Genomic DNA, 27,946 nt, shown 5'->3' with positions numbered 1-27,946 from the left:
TGAATACATCATTTTACAACACAGCTATTCACTGCTAACTTCAACACCATATTTCAACAAAAGCTTAAGTAACAGCTAAATCTAATCCAGACGCTGATCTTAGTGCCATTTACAAGCTCTAAAGACGTCAGAATGACACGTGTCAACAGCCTTCTTTACTAACTACATACATTAGATGTAACAATTTATATGTTGTTGTCGTTGGTCATTAAGCAGAAGGGGTGCGTTTGTTCTAGTTTTCCAGTGGCGCCATCTGTGGCCAAGAATTCGACTTCTGTCATACCCGTATGTCACGCCCGTTTTATTGGGAGAACCCATTCACACATCCACAGATCGTAATTTTGACCTGAATTAGAGAACGATAAATCTCCAATGCAGTACCCCCAGAGGTTTAATAATTTAGATATTAATTCACCAATGGATCAGACGGTGCAGGTATAGAGCTGTGGATAATAATTAGAAAATTTCGTAACAATAATCTACAAAAAAAAAATTTCAACCATACGTAATTAAAAATTTACTATCCTCAGTTTATTTGTTATTTTCCTCTTAGTTTGTCTTTTAAATAAATTGTTATGAAATAGATAAATCCAGTTTTACTTACAACAGATGTGACAGAATATTAATCCCATTTACAAAAGAACACAAAAATATATTCAATAAATATTTAATTACATTTAGAAACGACAAACATTTAGTTGTAAGTTTACGTTGCTTAACATTGATAGAATTTATTCACTTTTTCAATGTCCATGTCATCTAGGCCTGGTTTATTGTATGGGTCGTGCAAAGGCACACCGTTTTTAGCTTCCATGGTCATCAGCCTACCTTGTTGTCTGGAGTAGGCATAATTTCCGTACATCATAATAGAATTATAATTAAATAATGTGGGTGAAGCTTCATCCTCAAGAGGTATCTTGCTGAAGTTAGCTTCTTGACCTGAAGAAAACAAATCTACTGAATATTACAACCACAAAGAAAAATACAAATCTATGATCACAAATCCAAATCAGGTTGGTAATACTAGAATTCCTAATATCTAACTTTGTCCGAGAATTTAAAAAAAAAAATCAACAAAAAATGTGTGATCGCTTATTACGATTACTGGTTACCTATTGGTTAAATGCTTTTTCTTTCTGAATTGCCGACGTTAAACGCCACAACATTTCAAATCATGGGTTGCAAGAACTGTCCCAATTGGTTTTCAAATCCTGCCTATGTACGTGTTTCAAGACTTCACAAAATACTTTTCCTCTTTCCATATTTATATTAAAATCACCGTCAAGCCAGTAATTATACGTTAATAATGAAAAGAATATAAAAGTAATTTAAATTATTATTATGCAAATACGTCAAGAATGCCTGCTAGTGAAAATAAAAACAGCAGCGGTCACTATAGCAACGCATGCAATGACGACGCACGCGCACTGCTTACTCTTGAACACAGTTGAAAAGTGGGTGAACGCCATCAAATCCAAACCAAGACCCATTTTGCCGATGGGTAAAAATTTGAACAAAATGTCAGTCAAGGTTTTAGTTTGTGTCTGTTATAACCGATTATAAATGAAGTAAAAAACTGGATTATCGTGTTTTTTCTTTCCAGCTTCAATATTCATACAACAAGGGATGAAGGTTAATAGAGAATATAAAAGATAATCTCAAGACAAAATACCCTTGTCAAGAGAAAAACTTTATCAGCTTCGAAAATTAAATAGAATAAAAAAGTAGACCTGTTTCGAGTGCAAAGAACAAGACACCCATAACCTAGATCCACAATGCTCAGTCAAACAAAGCAGACTGTCATGGAAAGTTTTGGTGCTTGAAGAATTTAATGGATGTATTTTCAGTGGTCCATATTTTATTCCGGAGTGATGTAGGCAAGCAATTATTAATCAAAAATCGTAAATTGCTTAGTAAAGAATAAGATTATCTTACTATATGCAAAAATCTAATGATTGTGTTGCAGTTTTTCATTGTTGTCAATACATTATTATTGATTGGGAAATCACATGGTGGGATGCAGTTTTCCCACCTTAATTTTCATATTGGTTAGGTTGTCATCAGCATAAAATTGATGTAAGTCATAAAGTTATTGTTTTCCGATAAATATTTTTGTTTCCCCAATCTAAAGATTAAAATTACCTGTACTGTTATTATTACGTTTTTGATTTCGTTAGATTTCTAGATTAAGAGTTAAGGAGGACTGTTTTAATTATTTTTAGAATAACGTCATTCTACGTTACATTTTAAACTTAAGTTATTTAAATCGGTGTCTGATCTTATTAACCGTTTTACATTAATTATTTTTTGATGCAAATCACATTAATATACTACTAGGAGGCTTCGCCCCCTGCTCGCTGGAGCTCACCAACCGCCGGAACTGCTTTCGCATTTCATTTCGGATTGCTTCGCAATCCGATGCTCGCTCATTGCATACATTCTTAACGTCTAGCTTCGGTATACTTTTTTGAACACTGAAGTTCCGAAAACTTTTCACTGTAGAAAATTCTAAACCTGTGCATTTCAATATTAATTTGAAATTGCAAACAGTTCACATATTTTTCTTAATCACACTATTCTAAATTTCAGTTGTTGAGAAAAGTAACTGTTGCAAGTTTTGTTTTAAAGTCTTTCCCACCAGAGGGCTAAAACCATGTGTTGTAAAACAATATGAAATAGTACTGAAAACCGGATGTAAAGCATCGGCTTCGATGAAGATAATTTAGTGAGAATTTTTTTGATAATTCGGTGAGAATTCACCCGATTAGACGTATGATGCTCACTACATGCTCTTGCACGCCGAAGCCTATCAATTAAAAATGAAAACTGTTGCCAACGCGAGAAAAGAAATATCATCGGTTTTATTGATACATACGTATTAGCGTATATATAGATTATGAACTACTGTTAATGAGATTCGTAAAAATGGTTTGCAGCTTAACTTTCAACGCATGCACAAAGTGCTGACGGCAAAAAATGCATTTAAAATACATCCGTCTGTTTGGAAAGCAAAAATATTAAATTACAGTTGTGAACTCACCAGATTTGTTGTAACAATATACTTTTAATTTTAACAGTTATTTGAAAAAATGATTACTCTGAAAAAATTATTTATGTTCTCTTATAATCTTAATAGCATCATAAGGGAAATATTTGGAAGTGGGAAATGGAGTCACAAGTGGCTTTTTAGTGCACATATTTTAAGTTGAATAATTTCAATCGTTTTATGCTAAGAAACAGCAATTATTGCGAAGCAATCATCGGGGTTTGTGAGCGTCAGCGAACAGGGGGCTTAGCCCCCTACTAATAAATAAATTTATTTTAGTAATAAATAAACTTATTTTTGAAATTTATGTGGAGCTCTAAAGTAAAGATTAATCTTAATTTTTAACAAAAATATACATTATCAAATTAAAAATTTGAAAAATGGCCTGGAGGGTATGGCTGCAAGTCTAAGCACCACAGAACCCCTCCGTCCGCTAAGAAATAAAAAAAGGCGAGTATCATGTATACGTTAGCAGACTTTTTGCTAAGGAAAGTTAAAGAATCTATGTTATTAGCTATTAATTGATTAAATTTAATGCCAAGGCTGTTTTTCTTAGCCTTAAGCATTCGAATGCGTTGGTGGAAAAGAAATTGTGAGAAATAATAGCGAATTTTAATGAAATCAAAATATTAGCAACCCTATAGCGGTTTTCGAATTCTATGCCAATATGTTAGGCACATGTTGAGGGAATCTCTAAAAATGGATTTTATTCTGCAGTCAATTCAAAGTTATGCTATAAAATATTACAAATTATATTAACTATTATTATTTCTTGAAAAAGGATTTAATAAGAAAATAATTTTGTTTTTAAATGTGTGAAACATGTTAGACATATTTCAGCACAGCACAGACAATGCTGCTGTTGTGTTATTTATTTCATTTTTAATTTTTTAAAAAACATTGTGATGATTTTCAAGACAACTACAACCCTCTATAAATAATCACCCAACATTATTATATTGATCTTTATGAATTCCGACTTTCAGACATGAAAAAATCGAATCATTTTTATTAGCGAAGGTATTAAATTTTTATGCTTCCAAAAGTCAAACTACCAGTGACTAAAGGATAATTTTTTTTTCATCCAAGGAAAACAGCTTTGAAAAAACTTCTTGTTACCAATACTTAAAATGATATTACCCGATAATTTATCTTTATTTTAGTGGCACATTTAACAAGTTAAAAATTATAACCAAAATAACATTTAAAAAGTCTTTAAAATTTGATCATTGTTCTCATTCACGTATATCTTAAAGCTACTCTCCATAATAAACTGGTTTTCTACTCTTATGTACGCATTCTTGACGTTTGTTAAATTTCAATTTTCGTAATTGTAACATAATTTCTTCTAGGAATTCAATTTAAAAATACTTACAGACTTAAATAAATCTTCCATTTTTTCAGATCCCCGGAAAGCTTCAAAATTTTTAATGTGTAACTTTGTTACAATCCTTAAGAATGATGGGATTTTTCAAATCCTAGAATCTATATTACGCTAAACGGGAAGGTACATGTGTTTGAAAAGAATGTTTATTACCTGCAGTGATATTTCTGTGGTAAATGGTCAGGTAATTGTCTCTGTCTGATCTCTGATGCTCATGAAGAAGTCCGAGTGCATGACCAAGTTCGTGCACAATAGTTCCAATATAAAAGCACCCATCACCTAAAGTTAGGTCCTGGGAGCCCGTCTGACGTCCGACTACGGTTTTGCACCTGTTACAAAGAGAACTTATTTATAAATATAATATTCTATAATTTATTTGAATAAATTAATTAATGTTCAGAGTGGGTGTGTGGTAGTTTGATATGCACGAGCGTGCGAGAATAATAGGTTGTAACCAATAGGTTGTTGTCGTTGTTTGTCTCAGTGCCGTCCCACAGCCAACTGATCACTAAGACACGATTCCCAGTAGAGCACCGAAGTCAAGCATCACGATATGGTCAGTGTGCGGGTGGGTGACCACTTTGATCAACCTGAGAAGGGTGTGCAGTGTCGATCTTTGTTTAACTATTCTACCTTGAAGTGCTCGACTTTGCTCTCAGTTCGTCGAGCTACCGAAACAAAGGTGTCCCTCTGCAGAGCATCGAAATTGTGATGGCATGTCCTCGGATCATCCTCAGGGATGTTTCGAAAATAGCCCATTGTCAGGGCCGGATTAACCTATAGGCACACTAGGCACGTGCCTAGGGCCTACGAAATTCAGGGGCCTACGAAAAACTTGGGAGAAAAAAAAATTTGTTGACAAAAACAATTTAGCTTTAAAAACAACATGTGCATTTTGCACAAAATTATGAAGATACAAATAAAAATATAATATTTTTCGGTAATAAATTATTTTACAGAATCTTATGATCTAATATATTACTTTTTTGGATTCAACGAAATCTTGTATTATGCTGTCGAATTCCAAACTACGCAAAATGTCGTATTCAATAGACATAAGAGCGAGCGATGCCAAACGATCTTGATTCATTGTTGAACGCAAATAATTTTTTATCAATTTTAATCTGGAGAAAGATCTTTCTCCTTCTGCATTTGATCCAAGAATCGACAAATATATTCTTAATGCAATGTGAACGTTAGGAAAAGTATTCACAAGTTTATCTTTAATTTGAGCCTTCAACATTTCTTGTGCAGATTTATGTTCATACAAATTTGAAAATAGTAAAAATTCATCTACAAAGTTTTCCTCTAAATCGGATGAGTAAATTTTCACCAAATTTTGCGCTTTTAGTTTAATCTCAGATTCTGACAAATTTTTGTGTAATTTCCTTGTAATTCGGGTTCGATAAAACATCGATTAATGACACTTTTTGGTCGATCCAGAAAACTGGGAAATTCAGACATCCGGGATAGCGATGGTCCCGAGCATCCCAGATAATTGGTTCTCTACTGTATAAATATTTCTTGTAATTAATCTCACTATCAATTTCACTGTTTTCTTTGCTGGTTTGTTGTTGTATTGTTGACGTGAAGTGTTTACATAGTTATCGATCGAACTAATCATAATGGTATTATCGATATCAACTGCAATATCGGCAGTATGTCGGTATTGCAGATAAAGTTCGATAAACAAATTTGTAAATTAAAATCCATATTAATAAAAATGTAAAAAAAATATGCAAGAAAATTTTAGCATATATTTTGAAAAGAGGGGAGGAGTGGGGGAAGGAGGGGAGGGCCCCAAAACGGCTGTGCCTAGGGTCTACGAAAGGTATAATCCGGCTCTGCCCATTGTGCAGCTCTTGTGCGACGTAAATCAAAAGCTAAAGTTTTAGTGCTAAATAATTCAGAAAAATTAATTGGTAATTGGCTCTGAAAAGCACTAGATTGAAGTTTAATTCCATCAGGCGTAACTATTAACGTAGCTGCTACTAGAATAAATTTTTGCAAGAAGCGTAAAAAGTAGGCAGTCGTAAGCTAACAATGTTTTTTGGTTTAAATGAATAGTTTGAAATGGTAAGTTATCATGGTAGCTTTGATTGAATAATTCAAGGATCATTACATAAACAATAAGTAATTAAATTTCTGCAACTTTTTTACATTTATAGTCGCCTGCGGCATCCCTTTTAATGGGAATAAAACACATGTATGAGAAATGAGAAATAATTTTAAAAAAAGTATTGACAGTCAATAAATATAATCTGACCTGTTCCCTTTTCGAATTCTAATGTAATCACTCTGAGTTGTTCTTGGTACAAATCTCACACAAGTAAGCATATTGTATTGTTCCATAGCTTCCTCAATAAGGTCACGTTGGCTTGCTGAAAAGAATATTTTAGTAATAATAATAATTATAAGAAAAAGCAAACACTTCTCATTATATTCTGATCTTAAATAAGTATACTTAACATTTGTTGAAGATAAATGTATACGATATATTTGAATTCCATTTGTTTTAACAGTCTTTAGTGTCAAAAATCAAAATACAGACGCTATAATACTGCAGTGATGCCGAGGCGACTAAAAATGTAAAAAGTGGAAGAAACTCAATTCTTTAGAATCCTCTTTAATTAGTCAATCGAAGCTACCCATATGACTTACATTTTTAATTATTCATGTCTAAAAGGAAAATATTTTATAAATTTATTTTCAGTAGAAAAATGAAACAATATATTAGATTAAGTTGCTTATTTAACGACTGTTAATAAAATTTTGTCTTCGATTTGTCAACACCTTACACAGACACTAATTATTGCTATTACTTCGTATATACATTTCCATTATTTAAACGTGTTATTTTTTCAAAAAACTTAAGACGGGTATATTATTTATTTAGTTATTTGAAATTATATTGGATAAGCAAGAAATGCGTATCTACCAACTTAATTCGATTGTACTAAATTTTGAATTGGTTCTGAAAGAAGATCTCTGTACTTTGGGGCCACCTTGGCGAGCGGTATCGCCCGCCAAACACTGTGCAAAGCGTGGAGGTAGGGGTTCGAATCCCGCTATTACCCTAGATGTATCTTCGTTCTATCTGTCCTTCTAGTTGACAAAGGCTTATGGGCCTAAATTGAGCACACGAGCCTGCAAATGGATGTAATTTCAATAAACCACGACCCATCATCAACTTATGGTTCAATTTTAGAAAACAAATTTATGAGGAAAATGACTGGAGCCCCATGGTTCGTCAGAAACGAAGATTTGCTAAATGACTTAAAAATTATACCCATAACGAAGAAAGAAAAGCAAAATTCTATTAAAAATGCAATAAGTTGCGACACAACAAATTTTAATAGCATCTTTAAAATTGAACTTATCATCGATTACAGCCCCTCAACAAACTTCTTGCTTTCCGACGGCACTCAATCAAAATTCTTTTGTAAATGGTGCTAATCGTTTTCTGTTTATCTTTCCCGATTTAATATTTAATTCCAAAAAAGACAAGTCGTCCCCTCTGTGCACCTGCGAAGAGCAATACGGAGGCGAGGCAGAAGGATGGATGTAGTCTTAGTCTACTCCCTTATTAGTCATTGATTTTGATTATTTGTGAACATCTCATTCGTATCGGCCCTTGTAAATATTCGATCCGCTACTTGTAAATATTTATTTTTCCTTCTTGTAAAAAATTTTATTACATTATTCGGTTTTTTTTTGTGTACATAAATCACATTATTATACTTACAACTCAGACTTAATTCATTCGCTGCCTATGGCAAAAAAAAAAAAAAAATTAGAGACAGGTACCGTTAGGCACACCTCGAAATCTACTTTGACATTAAACTAGTGAAATATTTTTCACTCTAATTGGTAGGGCTACCACTTTTTACGCTCTTTGGGTAAATATCATCCAGTGGTAGCTGAGTTAATGTTTTAATATTTGATTTTATGTCTTGTAATTTTAAGTTTTTCCCCACAGCATTATATGTAAATGATTCTAAAGTTCATACCAAGCGACATTTTGTTCTATCTCCTTCATGGAACAGATTTTAAAATGTTGGCAAAATTGGCAAAAATTCTGAAAGCTTCAGTTTATAACTGTCTACCACTCTTTAAGATAGCTTGCAAAAAAGTAGCAGTTGGTAGTCCTGGATTAGTAGCGAAATGAATAAAATAGTCAAGCAATTTCATCACAAGTGTTCTATCACTTTATTCATAAAGGTGATTTTCTCCTTATTACAAAATCTAAGTTCGGTGGGTAAAAGGTTAATTGCTTATGTATTGTGGTTGACAATTCATTGTATATCATCTTTATTGTGGCAAAAAAAAGCAGAGTAACACTGCTTGCCACTTTAATGACTCAAGGAAAATCTCTTGATGAAATGAAAGAGCTTATTAGGTTTTATTATAATTAATTATTTTAATATCACTCATACATATTTAATGTACATATATTTTCACACATTTTAATATCATATACATATTTAATTATTCACTAATTATTTTATTTCAAGATCATTTACTCAAAACTGCATTCTTAGACTAAACATAGTTTCATATTGATTTTACTTGTTTTTTTAAGAGTAGCAAAGATTAAATATGTCCTAAGGCATGTCCACACTACCCCCATGACATATGACTGGTGTGAGTTAAATTTTTTTTTAAAAATGATAATTAAAATTTATGCATCCAAATTATTCACTAACTCATTTAAAATGAAGACTGGCACTCAAGTTTTNATTCACAATCACCTTTATTGTGGTAAGAAAAAGCAGAGTAACACTGCTTGCCACTTTAATGACTCAAGGAAAATCTCTTGATAAAATGAAAGAACTTATTAGGTTTTATTATAATTAATTATTTTTATATCACTCATATATATTTAATGTACATATATTTTCACACATTTTAATATCATATACATATTTAATTATTCACTAATTATTTTATTTCAAGATCATTTACTCAAAACTGCATTCTTAGACTAAACATAGTTTCATATTGATTTTACTTGTTTTTTTAAGAGTAGCAAAGATTAAATATGTCCTAAGGCATGTCCACACTACCCCCATGACATATGACTGGTGTGAGTTAAATTTTTTTTTAAAAATGATAATTAAAATTTATGCATCCAAATTATTCACTAACTCATTTAAAATGAAGACTGGCACTCAAGTTTTAAAGGAAAAAAATACTAGATATACCCAAAATACTGATCTGTCAACCTTTTTCCTCTAAATTATAATATCTGTCAAAAAAACTTTTTAAATTAATTAAATTAAAAACTACATAACGATAAAAATATATAACCTCTTTTTCAACTCTTGCGTTTATATTTTAAAAGCAAAATGAGTTTTACGTGTTTCGTAATTCCAATTTACTTTTTAAAATTAATTAATCTCGTTTTTTTTTTTTTTTTGGAACTCCTAACACTATTATATTAATATATATTTTGCTTTCGTGATGAAAAATTGGAAAGCACTTTTTTTAACGGGTATAACAATGTGAAGTGAGAAAAAGGTAATAGTACTTCATTTTTATGTAGTTTTTAATTAAATGGAAAAATTCTGCTTTTCTTCTTTCAACTGATGCAACGAATACAAATATTGCTTAACGAAGCTTAAACAATATTTGTATCCTTTACATTTTATGCTAATTGAATAAATACGGCTTATCCCAGTTTGTACAGTGCCCAAAATTTTAAAAAAAGGACTACCCTGAATAACTTTTGATCTAATAATCGGATTGTTACGCTCTAAGTCTCAATCTGAATGGTTGGAGGAGGTGAAATCAAGCAAGCTAATAAATTAGTGCAGACGATATTTTAAGTTACGAAATCAGACACAAAAACGTACTTTCTCTAAATAAACAGATCCTTTTTTCGACAAATTTGGATTTCAGGTACCCAAAATATGGGGGGTAGCAGCACTCTGGGAAATAGAGTCCGCCGTAATTCGATCAAGAGAGCTGTCTAAACTTTGGAACCCTAAATGTTAATCACTATATCTCAAGGACTTCTAAAGTGAATTGAAAAATGTTTGCACACAATTATGAAATTCATTAGTTCAAAGATAATTCCATGCAAATTATATAACTTTCCGTGAGTATTTATTATATTTTATTTAATAATGGTCGAAAATTATTTTATTAAAGGGCAAAAATACTACCCCCTCCCCCGTAAAAAAAAACGTAAAGTTGGCAGCCATGCATGTATATAGTCATAAAGCATAGTTATAGTTTTTTATGAATAAATTTTAAACTATCAACTTACATAGGGAGCTGTCAACTACATAAGGTACTTCAGCACTTCCAGGAAATCCAGGCCAACGATACTTAGTGTCTCTAGCACCAATCTACCTTATNAAAAAAAAAAAAAAACGCAAAGTTGGCAGCCATGCATGTATATAGTCATAAAGCACAGTTATAATTTTTTATGAATAAATTTTAAACTATCAACTTACATAGGGAGCTGTGAATTACATAAGGTACTTCAGCACTTCCAGGAAATCCAGGCCAACGATACTTAGTGTCTCTAGCACCAATCTACCTTATAAGAAATAACAAAATGTTTAAACAAATCATTGCAACTAAATAGCAATTGCAACTACATTTGCTTTGCAACTACAATGATCAACGTTATTGGAAATTTTCAATAAAATCTAAAAACAGTTATACAGAGTGCGTTAAAAAGTACGCTATGAATAAAAATTTAAGTTATAGGTTCAAACAAAGCCAAAGTTATAAACTAAAATTAAAACAAACTTAAATACTTAAAATACTTCACTACAGGGTTACCACTGGTGACAAAAAATGCAAAAAGTGGTGACTAATAAAATTCAAATTTTTTTAAAAAAGAGATTAACATCATTACTTGGTTTATTTTTTTTCCAGTTTACTTAAGAGTATTCACACCAACTTTTTTTAAAAAATATGAATAATTTGAAATGTGGTAGTTACGATTGTCTAATTAAAGTGATAAATAAATAAAAGTGAATTGAGTTTCCACCACTTCTTACAGTTTCTGTGTCATCCCTGTTAATTGTACTCTTCAACATTTAAGTTAAGTGCAAAGAATTTATATATTAGTGGTAGCCAACTAAAGAAGAAAATTTTCAAAGAAATAGTAGTTTTATTAAACCTTTAACGCATGAAAGTACTTCAGTTGACCTGAATTTCATCTGTTGAAATTATTTATATGTAGTGGTGAACAAAATTCTTTTAATTTATTTGAATTATTAATTTTATTAATTATTTTATTGTCATTAACTATATATTTTAATTTATTTAAATACACAAAAATTGACTTTGTTTGGAGGCTAAAAAAATCGAATAAATTAAATAAGAATATTCTCGTAAACTAAGAAAATTCCATAAGGCACTGCAGCGTCCTCTTAAAAATAAAATAGTGGTAGCAGGATCATGTTATTTTTCGCAGATTTTTGCAAGAGACGTTACGATTAAAATTCCGCAAAATATTGACAGATTANTAAGAATAGTGGTGATCAAAATCATTTAAAAATTAAATTTATTAAAGAAAAAATAGTATATATTTACTACCACTTTAAATATGAAAATAAAATCTCCCGCAAAATCCGGGAGAGTTGGCAGGTATGAAATAAGAATATTCTCGTAAACTAAGAAAATTCCATAAGGCACTACAGCGTCCTCTTAAAAATAAAATAGTGGTAGCAGGATCATGTTATTTTTCGCAGATTTTTGCAAGAGACGTTACGATTAAAATTCCGCAAGATATTGACAGATTAAGTAATAATAATTATTTTCAAAACCGGTAGCGTTGTAATTTTTCAATTAAAATGAAAGCTAAAAAATCAATATTTTGTAGGCTTTAAATCAAATTAAAAACTTCTGGTTGTTAATTTTAAGTAAATTAGCTACCACACAGAGATAATAGATATTAAGTAAAGTGATAATTTAGTTTCAGGGGGTTAAAATTCACAATTCGAGATCAAAAAAAGAAAATATCCAATATTATAAAAACTTTAACTTACACCATGGGAAAAGCCTCTCGGGATTATCATGTCACTTTCTGAATATAGAGCTCTGTGAGCCTGCTCTGTTAAAAGAAAACAAAATTTGCCTAATGAAATACGACTTTCATATAATGAATATTAAAAAGACGCAGTTATTGCATTATAAACTATCACAGATAAACTAACATTATAAACTAACCACATGCTTATAACTGAAAGCCTCCACACGGTTTCTTATAGGTAGTCCCATCAGACCACTATTGTTGAGGATTTATAATAACAGATGGCGCTGAGCGCAAACAATTTTTTTATTATTTTTTTCTGCACTTCTTAAGTTTCAGTTTGGATTTAACCACTGAACCACAATGAAATAAAATCCTTTTTATTATTACAATTTGTGTAATTATTGTTGAATTCGATTCAACTATGAAGGTATATCAGTTTACGAAAGAGCCCTTTAACAGAAAATCTAGTGAAAGTAAGAAAGAGGTAGCAAATATATGTCTGAAAATTTGTTTCATTTATTAATTCGATTGGTTTGTCTTATTTACTTGTCAACCACTTCAGATTCAATTCTCAAATATATGTGATAAATTTCTTCTCATCAGCTTCAAAATTAGAAGTCAGATTCATGCGCACGACTTGTTCACTTTCAAAATAGTCTGCGCAGATTCCTTATAAAAAACCGTGCGGAGGTTTTCTGGTGTAGGAGGTGATGGCTCTGACCCCTGCTCGCTTCGCTCACCAACACCCATAATTGCTACAATCACTCATTTTTTGTTTCTGTGATATTTAAATTAATAAGTCATCGATTGAAAGTTTTCGGGATATTTCTGTATCATGATCTGCCACACTAACTACTACCGCCAATGATAAAATGAATTTTAAACTTACAATTAAAAGAAAAATTGTACAGGTTTCCCCTGGGTGGCTACGAGCTTTACCCTACAAGTTGATCCCGTTTTTTTATTTTTTTTTTATTTTTTTCCTTTTTTTTTTTTTTTGGTNATTTAAGGCTTCACTTTTTTTTTTTTTTTTTTTTAAGTTTCTTGCTGGTTGATGCCCGGAAGTTGCTATGACTTGGCAATTATTCTGCCTCAAATCATGACACGGAAATCATCCCAAGTTCCGCAAATTTTTTTTATTGCCATAGATTAGATTTCACGGATTTAGTTTCTGATTTTACTGTGAGAAATTTTATTTCGAATCACTTTGCTCGGTTACCATTAAAACGTCATATCTATATTATGTAAAATAATAATGTGTGTATTGTAAAAAAGACGAAGGCAACAAAAAAAATACTAAGCGAGTGAGCAGTCGTAAGCATGAAGAAGAAAAAACATTACTGTAAATGATATTCAAGTATACACAGATAAATAGGCTATGAATTGTCAAATAAATTAAAAAAATTTTTTTAAACGTCTTAGTAATAAATAAAGTGAAACTTGCTTATATATTTCCTCTATTTTTTTAACTTCATCAACGGTGAAAAAAAGACAAGTAAGAAAAATATTTAAATGCTGTTTGTCAAAGATTAGCTGTATATTTTATTTCTTCATTTAAAAGCTACATTTTTATTATTTTCTGGATTTTTATCTTAATTTCATAAAAATATTCCTTCGAATGCTACATTAATGAATTCTTTCAAAGCAGCAATTTTATATATAAAAAATTTCAGAATAATCTTTTACAGTACGTATAGTTATGCAATTAAAACTAATGTCTAAGCAATTATATATAATAATTACTTTTTCGCAAGTGTTTCATCATCAAAAAATAAATAATTGAAAGGATTAAAAAATATATGCATATATAAGCATATATTAAATTTATTTTTATGTAGTAGTAGAAAAAATCTTCCAAAATTTAGTTTATTAAACATGTTATAATAACATGTTAAATTATAAAATTTACTACCACCACTGCAAATATTCAGATAAAAAAGTTCCGTTAATTTAAAACAAGATGGCAAATATGGTTATTACCATTTAGTTAATTAAATTAATAAAATATGAAAATATACATTTTTTTACATTAAGAAAATAGTTTACAACGTTCAATTTTATTACACTAATAATTTGATTTTATATAAGGTTTTAGAAAATGTTAATTTGCAATTGGCTTAACCATAATAGCTTATTTTATATACAAGGAACGGAGGATTATGAGTAATTCTTACGTAAGTCACTAATGCCATAATTTTCCACTTTTTTTAAATCGCACGGGGAGATTTCCGTATCGTGATCTGTGGTCGAATAATCGCTAAGTCTTGGCAACTTCCAGGCAGCGACCCGCGAGAAACTATAAAAAAACATCACAGAAAGGGACTAACTCGAAAGGTATAACTCGTAGCCACCCCCGGGCAAGCATCTACATGTGTTTTTTATTTAAAAATTGAAAATTTGAAATCTATTTGGCACCTAGGCGATTGCAGTTGGCGTGACAGATCAAGATACGGAAATATTCCCTATCGCACAAATGCAACAAATGATTTTGAAAAAAAAATTGCACTTGGAAAAAATTGAAATAAAGTTCAAAGCGAAATTAAAGAAAATATAGACGATTTAAATCATTTTTACATATACCAAATATTTTTTCTACTTATAGGAAATATGCTTGGGTGTTAAAAGCCTTAGAAACTTATAAGTTAAAACAGAAGTTAATTTGAGAGAATTTAAACACGACTTCTCCGTTTTTTCTAGGTTGCGACAATCCTGTATTATATCGAATTGTTTTTCAAAACCATAATAAAAAAGATAGGTACCCATTTCTTCCAAAGATTGAGGACCATAATCCCTTATCACAAACGGTATGCTGATGTTTTGCCAAGAGGGTGGTTGGTCAAACGAAGATTTCGGAACCAAATAAAGTAAAGACCAGACGAAATTCCACAACATGGTCGGTAATGAATCAGTAAACCGAATACCATCGAAAAGGTCGAAATTTTATTCTAAATACTAATTTATCTTTCATTTTCGCTTAGCATTAGTAATTCGATATTAGTTGAGAAATCTTCCCAAGTTCCAACAAATCGCCAAGGATCTTATCTTCGTGCATCCGGTTGTACTAATATCGTTTACCCTATGTGTTGAATGCTTATTTCAGCTTTTCTACTTTGAGAATTCGTAAGCAGAGTTCATTTTTTTTATTGTTTTGTTTAGTCTACACGAATGTAAGCAATAAAATAAGGATATGAATACACGTCAGAGACTAAATAATCAAGTCACGGCAAATTTTACGCATTCTATTATGAAATTGTAGTCGTAAATGTTTTTATATTGTTTTGATTTGCTGGAACTAGAATTATTTATAAAAATAACAAGCAATTAAATTTTTTCAGGGCTAGGAAAATGCTTTGATTTTATACTTATTTACTGACGGTACTTCGAAGTACCACTTTCATATTTCAAAAATAAAATTTTAAAAAATAAATAAATAAAAAAGGCAGTAGCAAATTTTAATTATTTCCTAGGGAATAAAATTAATAAAAAAGACAGTACCAAATTTTAATTATTTCTTAGAGAAAAAAATAAATAAAAAAGACAGTAGCAAATTTTAATTATTTCCTAGGGAATAAAAAAATAAAAAAGACGGTAGAAAATTTTAATTATTTTCTAGGGAATAAAATTAATAGAAAAGGCAGTAGCAAATTTTAATTATTTTTTTGCTCCAATTTGAAATAACCGTTATGTACTAGCAATTCATAATCATTCATATTTTGTTTCAGGCTTTTGTGACTTTTATAAAATTAATGTCATTGAAAATAACTTACTTGCCATTTAGTTCAGAGGCAAATAAGCTACAATTTTTTCGTCGTTGCTACGTGCTTGTATCCCAAAATAAAATTAAGTCGTTCTTTAACCCTTTGATGAAGAGTTTTTATTGAACATATTTAGGTCAAAATAGGTCAGTCAAGTCTAAATTGTAGCCACAGTTACTTATTTCCTCGTTAACATTTATTTGAAAGAACCGAGATATTTTTATTCACCGTAATGTACTAACAATTTAACCATTCATATTTGTTTAGGACGTGTTAGAGAATTAAAAACAACCTGCTAACTCTTACGCTTTTTGAAAGATATTTTGCAGTGTTTTAGACGTTTAAAAATCAAAACCTGCGGGCCTTGAAAATTTTAAAAAGCGGTAACGAAAATAAAACAAATGTTCAAATTTTAATTTCAGTGTAATCACCACTAAAAATTGTTTTCCAAAGAAAGTATATATTCATTAAAACTTAAGTTTCTAAACTACTTAACGATTAAATGGCATCTTATCTTAACCCCTTGGGGACGGGTGATTCAGAAAAGCATTCGTAAAAAATCAGAATCAAGTTGTAATTAAATAAAAAACGGTTACTTAAATGTAGTCGTTGCTAATTTGACGGACTTTGCTTTTACTTTAATTATTGTTAGTTTAATCATGTATATAATCAATGTCATCATCATCATCATCGAAATATAACTGGGCGCCTGGGGCCGTTAGCGGCCTTTTTCCCATTCATCTTGTATTTAATCTTTAAGGTGGTTCTTTCTGGTAACTGGAATAAAAGGAAATCAAATATTTTGTATTTTAGTTAAAATTATGTCACTACAAAAATGAGCTGCAATCGGCCTGAGGTTTATGTCTTCTCTTAAGTTTTCGAACGTAAAAATTTCGTTGAATCCTGCGGTGTCACAATATATGGTCTTTTCAAAAAATCTGGAGTTTTGCTTTGCAATGTGATGATCTAAAAAATCTATGTTGAGGTCGCTATGTATATTTTTATTGCGGATAAACCATCTTGCTTTTGTTATTTTCCTGAGGATTTTGTTCTGGCATATTTTAAGTTTTTTTAAGGAGTGATGTAGAGATGTTGCATCAAGCTATATAATCAATGTTTATTCAAAGTGTAACTAAATAGTTTTATTTTGAACAAAGTAATGGTGAATTAAATAAATCAAACAATTATAACTCGGCCCAGAAATAAATTGCTAAAGAAATACATTGATTACCAGTTTTATCTTTTTACCCTGATTGATACGGTTTCATGCTGGCACGTATTTGTGACAGTCGGCGCGAAAGGGTTAAAATAAGAATTATCTTCTAGCATTAACTTAAGTTTACTACCACTGGAAAAACTTTTCAAGAACCACAGGAATCCTGTTTCAAGATTCTTGATAATTGTGCTAACATTCTTAATGTCTACAAGAAATATTCCACATCATTTCCAACATTACAAATGTTTACATGTCTACAAAAATAAGTCACGAAAGAATTAGTTTGTTGGAATTACGTACATTTGTAGGCTCGTGTGCTCAATTTAGCATATGAACCTTTGTCAAATAGAAGAACCACACGAAGATGCATCAGGGTAACAGCGGGATTCGAACCAGCTACCTCCACGCTATGCATAGCATATGGCGCATGATACCGCCAGGCCAGGGAGGACCTAAGGAATTGGAATAAAGTGGCGTTGTATATGAACGTTTACATCATTTACATGTAGTGGTGGAGAAAATAAGTGTAAATGAATAAAAAATAGCCTGTAAAAACTTTAACTTAGCTACCACTAAAATAATTTTTAGCAAAAAGTTAGCAGCCCTGAGACTATTCAAAAAGTAAACCAGCTTTTCCCTTAAGCAAAATTTTATTATGAAAAAAAATTTCAGAAAAACATCATTTTTTAATATTTATATATTTGATGAATTAATTTGTAGTGGTTGACAAGAAAATAAGACAAATCAATCATATTCACTAATTAAACAGATTTTAATACATATATTCGGTCGTTCGGAAAGTTTGTATGCATATCAAACGGTCTCGAGAAACATGCATTGGACCAAAAATGTAAAACTACACGCCTGATACATTTTCAAAGGATTCATTCAATAGTGATACCAAACTCGACCTTTTAATATCATCCCCTGAAAAGTGGGAGTAAATCCCAAATTAAAATTAAGGCTTCGAATATATGTGGGAAAGTTAATTAGAATTAGCTAACTACACCCCAAAGTAAATAAATGCCAATTTAATTTACGAAAATTACTGCCAAAGAGAATTATCCTAATTATTTTAATTGCATGAATACGATGAAGTCTAAAGGTCGATTTTTGAAGGCTACGTCATCATATGAAATGATGTTTTTCTGCAAATAATAAGTTATTTTCATAACTGCTGTGAGTTTGCAACAGTCTGTTAGAAGAAGTTCAGCCAATCTAAAGCTGGCGCTTATTCTGAAAATGGGCGTCATAACGTCAATTGGGAGAAAAGTCACAGTTTTGTGGAAATGAAAAGCGTTTGTGGTCTAATTTTTTAATATTTGAAAACTGCGAAAACTTAGAATAAGGAAATGGTTTTGATAATTTTCCTCTTGGTGAAAAAATGCCGCCAAACTGGCGATTTTTAAAAAAAGTTTTATAACCTTTTAATATATTTAAGTAATTCGTCCGTTCTGAAGCCCAAATAATTCTTCACTGTAAGAGCATGTATATATATATGTAGTTTAAAATCATCGTTTTGCTTCCAGTGTTAGGCATTTAAAATGTGTGTTTTTTTACACCTTGGCGACAAATCTTCGAAAAATCATGTTAAGTTTTTGGAATGGCTACCGAGCGAGCAGTGGTAAAAAAAGATGGTTTCCTTTCATCAATCGCCAATCTATTATTTGTTAATTAAGTTAAAAGAGTTGAATTTTTTTTTGTCAAATTCCTCTGCAATTTTACAGGATGGATAGACACTCTTCTATTTTTTTTTTTTTTACTTAATTCAATTTATAAGCTTAATAGGAAAATTACTCGCTTATGAGTGATAACATTCTTACCAACACTCTTTTGTTAATTATCAAAGAATCTAGATTAAAATTTGAAATGGCAGTTCTGAGACTTATGTGAATATTAAGGTAGCAAATTAAAACTATTATTTTAGGACCTAAATATTAAGAAATGGATTATTTTAGAACATAACTGTTAATGAAAATAATAAAAATATTAATAAACGTAAAGATATGTCAACATTGCTTAAGCAACGAACTAATTCATATTATTAAAGAAATCCAGTTCAAATATTCTATTCAATTCAATCTCAATTGTAGTGACAACATTCAAAAAGTAGTTTGTAGTCACTGCATTTTAAAAAAAAGTAGTTGCAGTTAGCTATTAGGCACTTACACGTCAGAAAAAAGAAGACACATGTGACATATGACGTCAGCAGCAAATCTTTATCAGCAAAATGGCATATTAAAGTTGAGCTAAGTTTCTCTGCATAAGTTAGAATGCTAATTAACGATAAGTAAATTAAATACAGAAACGTATCGCACATCGAATTAGTTGAAATATAGTTCTTTCTCGTCTGCATCTTTTACTTAACTTAGATTTATTGTTTGTTTAAATGTTTTATTGTAACCGTGATATATTTTAGTTTTGCGTACCTGGCAACTTCGTTTTATAATTAATTTGTTTATGTTCCACATGGCTTCAGGCCTCTCTTTGTGTTAAGTCTCTGTGTAAATATATCGCGAAAGAATTGAAATTTTTGAGGAAGAACCTTCGCGAAAGAATTGTGAATGTGTCACTTAAGAGAATTAATACTTGACTGGCTTGGTTTACTCGAAATAGAATTTAAGGAACAGTTGCTAGAGCAGACAAATGCCACGTTTCACCAACCAATCAGGATCGAGCTACGCACACTATGTCATTTGCTGGTATCCCATTGTAATAAAGTAGTAATAGTTGTAGTTAACTAAAAAGAAAATGTAGTTTTTCCGGCCACTGCTTTCTGTTATAGGAGGCTTTGTGCCTAACATCACTATGAAGTTCAAATATGCTTTTATTTTACAGATTATTCCAGTCCCTAGTTTTCAGAGATTATTTGGATTAGAAATATGGCAGAAAATTTGGTTCTAAGTGAGCAGATGAGCGATGTTGTTTTGAAAGTGAGACACAATGGATATTCATGGAGATTTCCGGGACATTCCTTGTTGTTAAATGCTCGTTCTAGTGTGCTTCGGGACATCTTAGAACAAAGAGCAGACGATGCCTATGCTTCGCCGATCACTATTGTAGGACTTGAACCAGAAACTGCAGTGGCAATACTCAGGTATGTCTTACTTTATTGAAAGAGAAACTGAAGCGCGAAAAAGCTTTTTTTGTGCAAAAGTAACTAACTTTGATTTAAATAAAGCTACTAATCACAATTTGAAAGTTTGAACTAAATGATCAGAGCGCGATCTCGTCGACTAGCAAGTAGCTAGTTTTAAAAAAAAAGCAAATCCAAGTTACATAAAATCGCTGTAGAGAAAATTGTTAGTAGTTTCTGATATAACGGTGGTGGCTCAGGGGATAGAACTTTTACCTTCCAATGAGGTGAACCTGGTTCGAATCCCAGCGATGGGTGGTCGATACGAATTTCGCACTCGGCTCACCCGACCACATTGTTGACGTAAAATATCCTCCGTAGAAGACGTATCATGGGTTAAAGTCTCCTTGCCATTAGGCTAACCGTGGGAGGTTTTCGTGGCTTTCCTCTCCATGCAAAGCAAAAGCTGGTTAGTTCCTTCCTTTTTCTACTGATATTAAAAAATGGAATCATGCTCTGATCAAGTAAAATTAATTACATAGAAATTTTTAATTTTCCTGTATATTCGGAAAACATGAGATCCACTCATTTTCAAGCCTTTAAGATCTTTTGTTATTAATGCACAGGATTAAGCAAAATTATCTTTCTATGCATCCTAAATTTATGTTATGTATTAACACTATTATAAACTATTATGTATCCTAAAATCTTCAATTCTTTAACTTTCAAAAAATAGCTTTTTAAAATTTTGTGATCCTGAACAATTAAATGTTTGATAGTTATATGCATTTTTTTAATCTTTTTCTTAGAAGTTACATCGATTTCAGAAAATTTTATACAGCACATAAAGCATATATTTTTATTTATTAATTGCTTGTACCTCAGACCAATATAAACGCATTTTTATTACCTAAGCCATATTTTTTTGCTTTTTATTAAACAATTTAAACTTTACACATATACTTTCTATGGTTATTACATTTGCTCAAATACAACTCAAAATTATTTTCAGATATATTTACTCTGGGACATTACCTACAAAAGTAACAGCGAATCTGATAGCAGCTGCTGAAAAATATGATCTAGAGAGTCTGAGAGATTATCTTGAAGAAATGGTAATAACAGATCTAACCATACAACAAGCCTGCCAAATGCTGAATGGATTCGAACATGAGCTGCCATTGACAGACGATTGTGCCTTGAAAACGGCCTGCTTCACTCTTCTTGAATCACATGCCTACACCGTTTTCGCATCAGATTCAGTGTTGAATCTGAGTAAAAACACTTTACTAAGACTTTTGGAGTCAGACAAATTAAATGTTCCAGATGAATCGGTTGTTTTTTGGGGAATATGGCGTTGGGGTATCTACAATAGTTCTCGTAGTGGTCGAAGCTTGGAGGATGGTAATGTTTCAAGCTATATTCATGATATTCTCAGTCTATTACGGTAAGCAAAATATTTGTTTCAAACTTTTATTTTTTTTAAGTTCTAAGTTCTAAACAGTTTAAAAATTGTTTTATTTATTGAAATTTTATTGAAAAACAAAATGTTCGAATTATAACGGAACGTTTCTCTTCTGTTAGGGCTGTTTGAAACACAGATATAAGCAAAATGTAATTCTAAAACCATTTCATATCTAGTCCTATTTATGAGTACTAAACCGTGGCTACCAAGAATTAATAATAGTTATAAGATAACTGGGTACTTGTACTTCAAGAAAAAGATCACAATACCAACACATGTGACCTATGACGTCTATGTCAGCTGATCGTTTATAAGTAAAATGGCGTGCTAAAGTTGAGCTAAGTTTCTCCACATAAGTTAGTTAAAATGTTAATTAACGTGAAGTCAATTAAATAAAGCTCCTTATCACGCATGGAATTTGTTGAAATATAATTCTTTATCATCTACGCCTTTTATTTTAACATAGAATTATTATTTGTTTATGTATTTTATGGTTATCGTGCTATATTTTTAATTTGCGTATCTGGCAACTTCGATGCATAATTAATTTGTTTATGTTCTACATGGCTTCGTGCCTGTCTTTGTGTTACGAAAAATAAGGGCTTGCCTTACTCAAAACAGAATGGAAAGAACAGTTACTGACGTAAACAAAAATCACGTTTCAACAACCAATCAAGAGCGAGATACACACACTACGTCACTTGCAGGTATCTCATTGTACCGGACTATATCCTAAAATAAAAAAAACTGCTAATTAGTCTTCGTGAACATGAATGTAAAGGGGTATGACAAAATTATTGAAATGCTTATGTACTAACTTATATTACACCGTTAACTTTAAAAAAAACTGAAGATTTTGAAAAAAAATTTACTATTGTTAAAAAAAATTTTCAACATTAGCACAATTCACAAGTAATTATTATAGCACAATTTGTTTTTAGGAAAAGGCCTTTATTTTTGTGAAGCAGCAAATACCAAAAATTGAGATTTGTAAAAAGATTACAAAGCCGCGACATTTTTAGAATCATCATTTGATTTGAAATATGAAATAAAAAATAGGCAATTTGTGAACCTAGTTGGAATGAAATTACTCCAGAAAAAAGAGAGTTAACAGACCCTTTTAGCAGAAGCTATAAATACAAATTTTTCCTATATTTCGTCATAAGAGGATAAGAGTAATATTGCTCCAAGGAATCTTCTCAATAATTTCATTATTTCCAGAATTGAAATCTATTTGAACGAATCATCGTTTGAAGGCTAAAACGAGAAACAATTTAATTATTATCATTTATTTAAGCTTATTCCATTAATTTGTTGATAGCAATATCAAGGAAGTGGATATACGTTGAAAACACCATTTACTATTCTACTAAAAATACATTAAATCATACAGCGTGAATAATTTGTTTCAAGCTAATTATTTAATCATTTTAAGCAAATAAGGGTGTAAAAATAGAATCGATTGATCTAAAGTGTACTCTAAAATATATGTAGAATAAGCTTTGGAATCGATACATAAAAAACAACGTCACAAGTCAATCATGAGTCTTGAGAATGAGTGCTTATTCCTTAACTCTGTCGACATTTATTTTCATTTTCATATTTTTAGAAGACGATGAAGTTTTTATCATTAATAATTCTGCGTTGCATTTGATAATTCTTTTCTTGATAATTTCTCTTGATAATTCTTTTGATAAGAATTTTATGCTCGAAGAAGTAAACATCTGTATGTTAATAGTTTCATGAGGGTTCATGTAGTCCTGAAAAATGCAAGAGAAGTGTTGCATCAATATTGCAATATTGAAGTTATCTTCTTTTACATTCGTGAGAACGGGAGTTCTTGGAACGGAAAGAATTATTAATAAGAATATTGGATCATAAGGTGCAAATCATAGCTTTAATGCTACGATTAAGTTTTATTTATCACCAGAGGGTTAAGTCCCCTGTTCGCTGATGCTCCCCTACCCCGATGATCAGGGCCGGATTAACCTATAGGCACACTAGGCACGTGCCTAGGGCCTACGAAATTCAGGGGCCTACGAAAAACGTGGGGGAAAAAAATTTGTCGACAAAAACAATTTAGCTTTAAAAACAACAAGTGTATTTTGCGCAAAATTATGAAGATACAAANTGAAGTAACATTTAAAATTATAAGTGCATTGTTATAACAAATTCGGTGAGTTCCTAACTGTAATTTAATATTTCTGATTACCAAATGAACGGATGTATATTTTAAATACAATTTTTTGCATTCATCACTTCGTGCGTGAAGTTGAAAGTTAAGTTCTAAATCATTTAACAAATCTTTTAACCGTCATTCATAACAGAGTATATTAATGTAATTTGTTCCAAAATATAATAAATGTAAAACGGTTAATAAGATCAAACACCGATTTAAATAACTTAATCTTAAAATGTAACGTAGAATTAATTTATTCTAACAATAATAATAATAAAAACAATACTCTTAAACTCTTAATTTAGAAAACAAACAAAATCAAAAACGTAATAATAACAGCACAGGTGAATACCTTTAAATTGGGGATGCAAAAATATTCACAGGGAAGCAATACCTTATAACTTATATTAAGGCTCCTATACTACAGAGCTGACCTATCAAGCAATATTGGAGCAAACAAGCTCGCAAGTTAACGTTATGTTAGTATTATTTATGTTAGCTCTTTGCTCCAAAAATAGATGATAAGTCGGCCTGTCTAATTGGGTATACTATAGCCTACGTCACAGGTTGTGTTATTCCTACTAAATTTAACCCATGACAACATTTTCTGCGAGCCTAACTTCAAGCCACAAATAAACAAACGAAGTGTTTGATGGTTTAAATAGCTGCTCGCCAGATTTTATTGCATTATAAAGAAAAGTAATTGATATTTGATTAATAATTGATTTATGTGGATAGTGGCATAGAATTTAGCATTGCGTCATGGTAAATGTTATTCCTACTAAGTGGAAGTAGTTGTGTTTTTTTTATATTATACCCAATTCAGGGGCTCTAGCTTATATCAATTTTATGCTGATGACAACCAAACCAATATTAAAATTAATGTGAAAAAACTGGATCCTACCACGTGATCAGAGATGCCAACTGCTCCGGACATGCCAAATTAATTTTTAAAAAAACGGTAAATAACTACAAAGCAAATTTTGCAATTATTTGACTTTTTTTGCTTGATTTTTAAAAGTTATAACATGACTTTAGCACTAAAAAGTGGTGAATTATATAAATCTACGAATTATTTAGAAATAGTGGTGGATAAAAATCTACTAAATTGAATTTATTAAACCAAGAATCACAATTGATAAACTACCACTTTAAAATATTTATTCACTGTCCGGAGCAAGTTTGCATCTCTGCGTGATTTTCCGGCCTATAAAAATATTCCGACAACAATGGAAAACTGCGACACCATTATTAGATTTTAATACATAGTTAGAAATAGTTATGAATTTCATAATTAAATGGCTTCAAAGAACATCGCTTAAAATGTTTAATTAATTAAAAATGTAACGATAATAACTGTTTAATTTACAGTTCGTCTATAAAAATATTTTTCCTAAACTATAATTACGTTTTTTATTGATTCCTTTTAATAACCAACCCTATCCACAAAACGATGCAATAAGTACTTCATTAATACTAATAAAGCCTCAGAAATATGAAATAAAAATGTTATTCCGTTAATATATGTTTCTGAAATATGAAATATTTTTTGATGCAACTTAACAGTCGAACGATTTCCAGATAGTATTAAATCAACTTCCAATTAAATTCCTGCATAATACACTGCAGAGGATTTATTATTATGGAAAATTATAAGTTAATTACAGAACTCTCGCTTCTTCCAATTTATTTATGGCGTCGACCGTAAAAATTCAATTAAGATCTTCCCTCGAGGCAGGAGAGAGGTACCTCAATAAAATTTCTCATTTCTGAATTCTGAAGCTTTTCCATCAAGATGTTGTTTTATTTGTAATATAAAATTACGTCGATATATCCGCTCATAAGAAAAATTTGGGAAAAGAATGTCCTCTAACTTTACGATTCCAACTCTGAAAGTTTATCTCTAAGAGTCACGTGTTTTGCCGTTTAAGATAAGTCTTGTACTTCGAAGCAGAATGCTAAAATGTGGAAACATTATTTTGAAATACTTTACTCGTTATAACGACGATACTCAATAAAAAATGAAATTGTCGTAATAGTGAGCTCGTCCTTATAAGCAAATACACATATTTAGTGTTAAAATGGCAACAAAACTGTTTAAAAGATTAAATACACTTATATGTCTATTTTTTTTTTCATTTTTAAGCAACTATATTTTGGTTACAAATAGAAAGCTATAAAAAAGTTTTTGTCCTATAAAAAATGTTAAATTTCCTATAAAAGCTAATCCTATTAAATCCTATTAATCCTATAAAAGCTATAAGAAATTGTTTGCTAAACTAGATCTAAATGGAGAGTTTTTGCTCACTGCAAGGAAAAAAATTAAATAAAGGGCTATAGCTTTTGACAAAACTAATTGCACTGATCGCGGCTGCCTACTTTTAGTAGTTTTTAGTAAGAATTTATTCTAATGGTAATTACAGTATTGTTTTTATGCATTATGTTTTATTAATTGAAACATATTTTCCGCATCACTACGCATAAATAATTTAAATGTTCATATGCAACGCCACTTAGTTCCAGCTATTTTTTGATGTGGTTCCTAAAATATTGGCAAAATTACCAGGCCTGCTAACTACTACGCTTTTTGCAACATATTTTATAAAGAGGTAGACATTTAATTAACAAAGCTCTCAGAATATTTGGTAATTTTGCCAACATTTTAACAGCTTCACCATGAAATAACTAGAACAAAGTAGCGTTGTATATGAACTTTTAAATAATTTATATGCAGTGGTGTGAAAAATAAGTTTAAATGACTAAAAAAAATAATACATTAAAACATAAACTTAGCTACCACTAGAATAAATTTTTACAAAATGCGTAGAAGGTTGACCCCCGGAATTACCAATAATTCCAGAAACTTCGATCTTCATAAAGTAAACTGCAATTTTTTGGTGTACCACTCTATAAAATATTTCGCAAAAATCGTAGAAGTTGGCAGATTTGACTGAGTCTTAATTTCAGTAGTAGGCAGTAATTGAAGGGAATAAAATAGCATAGTGTCCATAACCATAAAAGCTTAAGATTGTTAGAAGGAAATAAGGTGAAATGACCATCGTTCTTAACTTTTGTGAATTACCTGAAATAGGTAAAGTGTCGTTTTGTCTTTTATCGTTTTGTCCTTTATAAAGTAGAAAAATGTATTTCCTTAAAAAAAATTGTTTTTTCACACTAGCATAAAAATAGTAATATTCAATTCAATAATAAGCATACAATCGCTATACCTTCATTATTAGTAATTTGAATTTGACTTGGAAACTTATCGTAAGAGTTAACTTCTCTTAATAATCGTCACATCAAGTTTTTACTGTAAATATAAAATTTTAAATGTTATTCATTCATTATTCATCCATAATATGCTATTCATTCATATTACAAACTCAACTCAGCGGCGCGACAGCCCTTGAGGGCCAAGGCCTACTGTGCCCATCTCAGTTTTCTTGACCTTGGGCTCTGGGGTGCAGGAGCAGATGTTCCGGTCAGGTGGTCAGCCGAGCGCGGAACTCCCAGTGTGTTCCCAAGCATGCTTGGTACTCATTTATCGACCCACTAAAGGGATGAAAGGCTGAGTCAGCCTTGCCCGGCCCGAGGATCGAACCAGGGACCTGTGCCACGACAGCGCAACCGCTCAGCCACCGGGCGTCTTCATATTACAAAAGAACTTTTATTATTTTCTGGGTCATAAAGTATTTTTTGACCCAGAAAAGATAATGCCCAATTTTATATTCGAACGACCATTATAACTTCCAGCTTTTATCTTTGTTAAAATAATTCTATGTGTTATTAAAAATCAATAACTTTCCCAAAGTGTATATATATATATATA

At 31.0% G+C, this 27,946-nt stretch overlaps 2 protein-coding genes across 5 annotated transcripts in view; one reads left to right on the top strand and one right to left on the bottom strand.

Moving 5' to 3' along the window:
* The window catches only part of LOC107457271 (uncharacterized), a 53,848-nt gene that overhangs the window by 8,227 nt on the left and 17,675 nt on the right, over positions 1-27,946 (top strand). Inside the window, exons 2-3 of the mRNA XM_016075397.4 lie at positions 20,236-20,494; positions 21,486-21,920. Of these exons, the coding sequence (XP_015930883.2) occupies positions 20,280-20,494; positions 21,486-21,920 (650 nt within the window). The 5' untranslated portion in view covers positions 20,236-20,279. The remainder of the gene's footprint in view (positions 1-20,235; positions 20,495-21,485; positions 21,921-27,946) is intronic.
* LOC107457272 (astacin-like metalloprotease toxin 5) lies at positions 652-15,450 on the bottom strand. 4 transcript variants are annotated; one of them, XM_071180713.1, is made up of 6 exons: positions 15,186-15,450; positions 12,440-12,504; positions 10,702-10,783; positions 6,697-6,811; positions 4,584-4,759; positions 652-954 (listed from the first exon to the last, which is right to left on the bottom strand). In XM_071180713.1, the coding sequence occupies exons 1-6, from the start codon at positions 15,316-15,318 to the stop codon at positions 716-718; spliced, it is 810 nt and encodes a 269-aa protein (XP_071036814.1). In that variant the 5' UTR covers positions 15,319-15,450; the 3' UTR covers positions 652-715. The 4 variants fall into 4 exon arrangements, with proteins under 4 accessions (XP_071036814.1, XP_042903530.1, XP_071036815.1 ...); XM_043047596.2 differs by lacking the exon at positions 10,702-10,783 and adding an exon at positions 10,892-10,973 and having other exon boundaries at positions 15,186-15,438; XM_071180714.1 differs by having other exon boundaries at positions 652-939; positions 15,186-15,431.

This window comes from Parasteatoda tepidariorum, chromosome 5, assembly GCF_043381705.1.
Source record: "Parasteatoda tepidariorum isolate YZ-2023 chromosome 5, CAS_Ptep_4.0, whole genome shotgun sequence".
NCBI classification, from domain to species: domain Eukaryota; kingdom Metazoa; phylum Arthropoda; class Arachnida; order Araneae; family Theridiidae; genus Parasteatoda; species Parasteatoda tepidariorum.
This window is presented reverse-complemented; position numbering and strand designations above follow the sequence as displayed.

Excerpts from the sequence above, each read along its gene's own strand:
- LOC107457272 (XM_071180713.1), bottom strand. The coding sequence starts at position 15,318 with ATGTTGTGGAATTTCGTCTGGTCTTTACTTTATTTGGTTCCGAAATCT. Across the intron at positions 6,812-10,701 it reads TGTAGTTGACAGCTCCCTAT|CAAGCCAACGTGACCTTATT; the intron begins GTAAGTTGATAG and ends TATTCTTTTCAG. Across the intron at positions 955-4,583 it reads CCACAGAAATATCACTGCAG|ATTTGTTTTCTTCAGGTCAA; the intron begins GTAATAAACATT and ends AATATTCAGTAG.